At 41.0% G+C, this 8741-nt stretch overlaps 1 protein-coding gene across 1 annotated transcript; it reads left to right on the top strand.

Annotated features, from left to right (window-relative positions):
* Nucleotides 1-1242: 1242 nt before the first annotated feature.
* Nucleotides 1243-8549, top strand: LOC310802612 (uncharacterized protein). The gene is made up of 3 exons (XM_083667077.1): nucleotides 1243-1382; nucleotides 4980-5121; nucleotides 6091-8549. The coding sequence occupies exons 2-3, from the start codon at nucleotides 4992-4994 to the stop codon at nucleotides 7458-7460; spliced, it is 1500 nt and encodes a 499-aa protein (XP_083523203.1). The 5' UTR covers nucleotides 1243-1382; nucleotides 4980-4991; the 3' UTR covers nucleotides 7461-8549.
* The last annotated feature ends 192 nt before the right edge of the window (nucleotides 8550-8741 follow it).

Here is an 8741-nt window from a genome sequence, read left to right as displayed (position 1 = left end):
ACGCAGGAATTTAACCATAACTTGTTTCTACTGTTACATAGGCATAAATGCTTACACGTAGCATTGTGTTCCGACAGATAGCGCAACACTGACCTGTCTCAAAGCGGTACATTAGAAGAGTGGCGCTAATGAAGGGGTCCATCTTCTATTGGCTGACGCTGATGGAGACTCAAACAGTTCCTACACGCAAACCTATGGAGCAGGTTGCCAGGCGACCGTTTGCCTGCCTGGGTGGTGTGGTGGATGTCTAGCTTTTACCACTCTGTGCTTCAGCCTTTCGGAGGTGAGATTCAAGAAACAAACCACTCCCTCCGAAACCACAGCTATCCATGTGGTAATCATACAGCATTCCTCAGAACAAAGGCTATAGAACTTTAGAGGTGTGGCAAGAGAAAATGTAATCACAGTATTCACACAAGTTGTATCAGTCGTATGAAAGTATATCCTTCAAACAGTTCTATCAATGTATTTTCCATAACACTATTTAAACAACTCTGAACCTGTGTGAGGAAAGAGTTGTATAATAATGGATTTGGTCAATGTACTTGTAGTAACCACGTGTTCTGCGCATGTTTCATGTATCGTGAACACTCTCATGTCTTAGAAAGCAAGGGCTTGTTGTAGCTTCTTACTTGAACAACAGGAAAACCACAAGTCAGGGCGCCACGGCCAACTTGCTCAGCTTCCACCACAGAGATGTGAATGTGCTCCTGTTGATAGACCATTGGGGAGTGATAACATCTTGTCTTATTGTTGTATTAGTATAAAACAGTGTGATGGGGAAGTAATCCCTAAGAACTGAGGTAGAGTTTTGCTTTATATGTCGCTTCTCGAAGAGCTGTGAATAAACTGAGGAGACTTTGTTTCATCACATCGTGTACCCTTCCTGGATAATTCTTGTGAGCCAAGCAACTCACGTGTCTTTATTATTGACTTCTACGACAAGACACATCTGTATGTCACCCATCATGGTTGAAACTCAATTGATTCATAGTCTAGAAGTGTAGCTGAGTACAGTGGTATTAAAATCACATTTGGCCTTGGAAATGTTTATCGTTATTTAGTATTTCTGAATGCTTAAACAAGTTTAACGTGGGCACTTTTATTGTGAAGAAACAGACCCGCTCAGTGGGCGGAGTTCCTCTATCATCGTTCACAACACAGCTCCGGAAAGGAACGGCCCACTGATGATGTCATCAACAGACGACAACGTGCTCGTCACATCCTTCATTCCTCACGGACGCATGTTTACTACTACAAATGTGGACGTCGAGGTAGCTAGCTTGTAAGAATTTTCTTTTATTTCTGGAGTGATCAGACGTCCGACAGTCCAGGTTTGAGCAGCGTACACCGGTATCTCGACATTGCTGAACATTCAAAATGTAAGTAACAAAAATGTAAAATTGCGAGTTACAACTGCAACTGGAGGCTTCACCCGGGTTGCTCAAAAATACAGACGAACACAAGAACACCGCCGCGTTCTATCGCTGAATAAAAACCTGCTTCAAGATATCTGACTTGTGAGTTGTTGTTCTTTCTTGCGGAAACTTTAAATTATGTTAAAATAGTAATCAGAAGAGATGTTGCATCTGTTTGATCCGTTTTTTTCATATCAACATTCCGCAAGAAAGAGCAACAGCAAACACGGAGAACTGTCCTTTGTGCAACTTGTGTGAGGCCGTGGATTGCAGTTGCAACGATCACAATGGCTGCTCTGAATGAGGTCGATATGGGATAGACTAAATATCAGAGTAAATAACAGTGATATTATTAGCCTTAATAGGCTACGTTTACAAAGGCTGAATAAATGAGTCACTTTGAAAGTTGTTGACTTCTGTTACAGTATGTCCTGGTATCCAATCTACACCTTATTATCTATGAAATATTGCAGAATAACATTCAAGTGAAGTTTGATAAAAGCTTGTTGTTAGATAACTAGAAGAAGAAGCTTTTGTAGGCTTGTAAAGTCTTGTTTAGGTAGTTGAAAAAAGTTTGATGGTTTGGGCAATAGATACTGTCAAGTTACTCTTAATAAGAGGTTCACACAACGACGTATTCGGAGTGTATTTATTCAGCAACTCAGAACAGCAGCAGTCGGCTAACGTGCATGAACAGAACTCCCGCTCTTTCTCCCGTACCGACGTGCGTGACGTCACTCCCCATTCCTTCAAAATAAAGGCACTGCTTACTCTATTATACCATAATACAGACAGTCTTGTTATGGTAGCGAATACATATAATGGTATAGAAAGATAAAACAATGAAGATGTTATTCAGTATGGATTATACTGAGTGAAGCAGTAGTGACTGGTGAAAGGAAGAAAGGATGATGCTAGGTAGTTGAAAGGTTAGTGTCGTGGAAATCTAAGGATGTTGGTGGTTGGAACATATTAACAAGAATAAGCATATCTGTGTTCCAACCAAGGACAAGGGATGTTGGCAGTTCCAACCATTGTGTCGAAAACAGGTGAGACAAGTACTGTTTTCAACCTTCGGGCCCGTTTTCCCCAGTAACAATGTCAGCCTTACCTAAAGGGCAAGGCCTAGTACGTTCTTTTAAACAATGCAGCAGTATTCTATCTAAAACATTTCTATATTTCTGTCACATTAGATAGATAGAAGGTTAGACGGATAGTATGTTAGAAGGTCGTAGATAGACAGACAGGATGGATGGATGGATGGATGAGCCTGGGGTAGTTCAGTCGAGTGGGTAAAGGGATGGTTGAGTGGGAGAGTGGGTTTGTGAAGGAGTTGAGAGTGGGGTAGAACTTGTAGCCAAGAGAGTGTTGTTGTGTAATCATTCTAAGAATGTGTTCTGCAGGTCTTTTCAGGTCCTGAAAGTTCCATAGCAGTTGCAGTAACAAAGGAGCTCACAGAATGTTGGTGTAAATCAACATTCCATCATGTTAACTGGATGAGAGGTTTTGGACTTACAAAAAGCTTAATAGTTAAAACAGTTGAATAGGTATCAAAACCAAAAGTCATAACAACACGAGTTAGACGTCTCTGCATGTTTTAAAGTTGGATTTGTGTGAATAGCTTGTTGTAGGAGTAGCAACAGGTGGAAGAATTGGAACTAGAGAAATAACTTCCAAAAGTAACTTATAGACGTTAAGGTAAGATGTACTATATAATAATACATAACACTACGCTGCAGATACACTTCAACTACACACTCTACTGCCAATCGCCCCCTGCTGGTTCTATAACCGCATTGCATGAAAATGCGCCTTTAAGGGAGATTCTCAATGCAGGAAAAACTCTATCCTGTATTGGGTCCAATTAACTACCCTCTACCAGAATGGTTTTAAACCCATGAGGGGAATGTGTGTGCACCATTCAGCCAGAGGGGTAGCAGCCCAGTCAATGTGAAAGACGCTTTCCAATAACAATTCATAGTAGTTCATATTCTTTGTTAGGTGTTTGGTAATCTGGATGTTTGTGAAATTAACTCTCAACTATGTGTGCCTCATTCTTTGTTTACATTACACAGATGCCTATACCGACACATGCACAGCCTGAACTGCTTCACCATGTATTATTCTAGCCCCTGGTTACACTATACTGGCCTCTATATTATTATAATATTATCTTGATGTCTACAAATGCAAGAGGAGTACGAGAACAACCCTTGCATACTAAAGCCTGTTTGTGATGTCATCAACAGACGACGACATGTTCTTCACATCTTTCATTCATTCTGGGCGTTTGGTTACTACTACTAATCAGTGAACATCGAGGTGGCGAGCTTGTAGGAATTATATTTTATTTCTGGAATGATGAGACGTTCTGCAGTCCAGGTTTGAGCATCGTCGGTATCTCGACATTGCTGAAAATGCCAAAATGTAAGTAAAACGTTTCCCGTAGCCAAGTCCTGCATTGCATTGTTTCATTCGCGTCGTAATGGTTGGAACTGCGACCCGAGGCTTCACACGGGTTACAGAAAAACACACCGCCGCTCTATCGCTGAATAAAACCCGCTTCAAGATATCCTACTTGTTCGCTGTGTTCTTACCAAAAGTCGAAATAAAGTTAAAAAAAATATATCACCAGAAGAGATGTTTGATGCGTTTTTCCTGTGGCGGTTGTATATTCCGAGTCAAACATCTCTTTGTGAGTATTTTGGACTTTCTGCAAGAAGAACAACAACAAACACGTTTTCGTCTGTTTCGCCCGGGATGCCCAGCTCTGAGAGGCTGGAGAGAAGGGGGCCGTCAAGTCCAGAAGGATGAGGACAGAGGAGAGGGAGGCAGCTCTGGCGGTGTGGAGGGCCCCGTACACCCTATTCATGCCTATACCGACACATGCACAGCCTGAACTGCTTCACCTATTAACTTGTGTAACTTGAGTTGCTTGAAAGTATTTTTTTCCTACCATTCATACTTTGTTATACTATTAATTCATATGGCCAGGCGCTCTGAATGAAGACATTTCAAATGTTTTCGTATTTTAATCTTCTCCACCTCAATGCAAATTTAGAATGTGTAGACTGACTCCACCTAAAGAAATTCCATTCAGTGTTTTGATACTATTTAGACTTTTTTAAGTTGCATGAATTAACAAGGGTTTCTATGAGGACCATTGGGTTGCTATGATACATTTTTAAAATGCATCTACTCTTTAATCTTTTAAGCTTGACAACTCAATCCAACATGAAAATGTGTCCTGACTGACCCTTCTTAATGAAATTCTCTTCAGATTTTGGTTTGACGATTTACTTATTTTTTTAAATTATGCACATTTACGCTTTTTTTCTATCTATCTATTAATATATCCATCTATTACTATCAACTACCAAGATAAGACTTTGCAAGCCCACAAATCTCGTTATTTTATATGATTGTCCCAGTTATTCATCGCATAACAATTCATAGTAATGCATATCCTATCTGTCATATCATATATCATATCTGTAAGGTTTTATAGTCTTAGTTTATCCTCCACTGTTTGTGCCTCTTCCTTCGTTTCTACGCACACAGCAGGGTCCAGAGATGGAGGCAGTGAAGCTGGAGGACTGCAGTCAAACACTGGAACACAATGTGGTAGTGAAAGAGGAGGAAGAAGAAGAAGAAGTGATGGTGAAAGAAGAGGACGGAGGAGAGGATTTACCAGAGACAGACAGTGAGTTCATGAACTTGGCTAATATTATAATTGTATTTATTGTACATTATTGCTCTGTTGTTAATTGTGTATTAGGAATGGGTCCTTATTTATTGTTACCATTACCTACTCATAAGAGGTTATCTGAAATAGGCATGGATCAGGCTTCATGTAGCTGTATTGAAAATTATTTAACAGACAGAACGCAGTGTGTCTTAACTGATGGTGTTAATTCAGGTTTTCTTATATAACAAACAGTTCTTTTTACATTAAGAATATTGGATTATCTGTAGATAATTGGAACCTGCATTTATATGATGATGACGTTGTTGTAGATGCTATTGCCCCCACGATTGACCAGGCTCTTTCTGAGCTACAGTCTGCATTCACTGTCCTATAGAAAGCATTTATTGGGCTGAAATTGGTACTAAATGCTGGAAAAACTAAGTATATGTTGTTTACCAAATCATAGAAAAATTTATCTGATTCATGCATATGTACTTTAGTTGGTGCCCCCATTGAGCGTGTCCCCACTTATTAATACCCAGGCATTTGGTTTGACTAAGAGTTGAAGTTTAGAAACATACAGAGGAGCTTGTTAAAAAGCTAAGATTTACGTGCGCTTCTTTTAAATCAATAGATCTTGATTTTCCCTGAACAGCAGAAATCAGATCAACTGTGCAGTAAACCTTCATGCCAGTGCTTGATTCTGGTGATATCATTTACCAAAATGCAGCAGCCACTACTCCTAAAACGCAATTTAGGGTGTTGATCGAGGACCTCTTTGGTGATTGTTTCTCTACATATATTGTGGTTTTATATGATGTATTTAACTTTGTTGTATTTTTTGTATGTGTTTTGTTATTGTGTAAATATTGTGGACAGGGTGCACCTGCAAAAGAGGCCTTGGTCTCAGTGTGTTTTCTCCTGTATAAATGAAGGTTGAATATAATGTTGTTTTTAATCCTGTATATGTTCCTTTGCTTACAGGAGAGAGCTCCAACCCAGGCTCAGACAGCGAGCCCAGCTCCACCACATCAGGAAACCATAAACAACCACAGGCTCACAGAGAAGAACATACTTACCCTCACCCTCAGTGTGGGAAGAGTTTAGCTTCCCCTAGCACCCTAAAACAACATCAGAGGATACACACAGGAAAGAAGCCACGGAACTGCTCCCAGTGTGGGAAAAGTTTTACTGACTTAGGAAAGCTAAAGACCCATCAAAGAATACACACAGGAGAGAGGCCATACCACTGCTCCCAGTGTGGGAAGAGTTTCAGTCAACAAGGACACCTAAAGGCACATCAGAGAATTCACACAGGAGAGAGGCCATACCACTGCTCCCAGTGTGGGATGGGTTTTACTGACTCAGGAAAGCTAAAGAAACATCATAGAATACACACAGGAGAGAGGCCATACCACTGCTCCCAATGTGGGAAGAGTTTTACTGTGTCAGAATCCCTAAAGAACCATCAAAGAATACACACACGAGAGAGGCCATACCAGTGCTCCCAGTGTGGGAAGGGTTTTCTTCGCTTAGATAACCTAAAGATACATCAAAGAATACACACAGGAGAGAGGCCATACCACTGCTCCCAATGTGGGAAGAGTTTTACTATGTCACAATCCCTAAAGAACCATCAAAGAATACACACACGAGAGAGGCCATACCAGTGCTCCCAGTGTGGGAAGAGTTTTACTGTGTCAGCAATGCTAAAGACCCATCTAAGAATACACACTGGAGAGAGGCCATACCACTGCTCCCAGTGTGGGAAGAGTTTCCCCAGACTCGATAATCTGAAGATACATCAGAGAATACACACAGGAGAGAGGCCATACCACTGCTCCCAGTGTGGGAAGAGTTTCCCCAAACTAGATAATCTGAAGACACATCAGAGAATACACACAGGAGAGAGGCCATACCACTGCTCCCAGTGTGGGAAGAGTTTCCCCAGACTAGATAATCTGAAGATACATCAGAGAAAACACACAGGAGAGAAGCCATACCACTGCTCCCAGTGTGGGAAGAGTTTTAGGCAAGTAGGAGGTCTGAAGATACATCAGAGAAGACACACAGGAGAGAAGCCATACCACTGCTCCCAGTGTGGAAAGAGTTTTATTGACTCAGGATCCCTAAAGACACATCAAAGAATACACACAGGAGAGAGGCCATACCACTGCTCCCAGTGTGGGAAGAGTTTTCTTCGCGTGGATACCCTAAAGACACATCAGAGAATACACACAGGAGAGAGGCCATACCACTGCTCCCAGTGTGGGAAGAGTTTTCCTCGCCTGGATACCCTAAAGACACATCAGAGAATACACACAGGAGAGAGGCCATTGCTGAGTTGGGAATAAAGACACAAGAACATCGTTTTTGCCCTTCAGTCTTTATTTTCATTCATTAAGCGAAAACAAACCCAGAAAGAAGACCACCTCTCTGACACAACGACCATCTCTGACCCAAGCTGCAATGATGGGACAACATACACAAATGAAGGCAATAGTCTGGTCATCTCTTTCGTATGCCTGTCTGATTGTCCCTCCTAAAGACCTCTTCACCCCCCACTATCCCTCTGTACAGTTCCTCTACTGTTAAAAGAAAAAGTAATCCTTCCTTCCTCGAGCATGTACTGCCAATGGCCCCTGGTCCTAGCATAGATATTTGCTTATGATGACTGATGCATAGATGATTCACTTACTTTCGACAAATGTGTAAGTCACTTTGAATAAACCTTAGTGTCTGTAAGTTACTTCTGGAAGTTATTTTTCTAGTTCCACCTGCTGCTACTCTTACAACAAGCTATTCACACAAGTCCAACTTTAAAACGTGCAGAGACATCTAACTTGTGTCACAATGACAGTTGGTTTTGATACCTATTTAACTTTTTAAATGTTACAAACTTGAAAGTGTATTTTTTAACATGGACGTCTATGCAAACCAAAAGATTACATTTTTTAACCACTGCCCATCTTACACCTTTTTAGCTACTAAAAGTTTTTTGACACCTATTAAATGTTTCAAATGATTAAGCTTTGTGTAAGTCCAAAACCTCTCATCCAGCTTATATGGTGGAATGTTGATTTACACCAACATTCTGTGAGCTCCTTTGTTACTGCAACTGCTATGGAACTTTCAGGACTCAAAAATAACCAACCAACACTACCACTCTCAAACACTCAACCAACCCTCTCCCGACTCCAGTGAACTACCCCAGGCTCATCCTATTATCTAGTGACCTACCTCCTTCACACATACTATCTGTCTAACCTTCTATCTTTCCAACCTCATATCTATCATCCTTTCTTCCTTTCACCAGTCACTACTTTACTCAGTATAACCCATAATGAATAACATCTTAATTGTTTTGATCTTTCTATACCTCCCCTCTCTCATCTATCAATCAACCAACCTCTCACTTTCTTTCAACTACTCAGAAAAATCATCAACCCTAATAAAAGCTATCTGATACCCATTAAACCAAGTCTGGACATGACATGATATTCCTACCTCCTGGAGAGTTTTCTTCACTTGGCAAGATGTTGTGAAGGGGTTTTTCTTTACCATCTGAACCAAGGATCCTGCGATCATCCACCACTGTTGTCTTCCGTGGACGTCCAGGCCTTTTTGTGTTGCCG

Source organism: Argentina silus (genome assembly GCF_951799395.1).
Source record: "Argentina silus genome assembly, chromosome: 3".
NCBI lineage: Eukaryota > Metazoa > Chordata > Actinopteri > Argentiniformes > Argentinidae > Argentina > Argentina silus.
The sequence above is the reverse complement of the archived record's forward strand: the minus strand, read 5'-3'. Positions and strand labels throughout refer to the sequence as shown.

Coding starts and splice junctions, on each gene's coding strand:
- LOC310802612 (XM_083667077.1), top strand. CDS start 4,992: ATGGAGGCAGTGAAGCTGGAGGACTGCAGTCAAACACTGGAACACAAT. Junction 5,122..6,090: donor GGATTTACCAGAGACAGACA/GTGAGTTCATGA, acceptor CTTTGCTTACAG/GAGAGAGCTCCAACCCAGGC.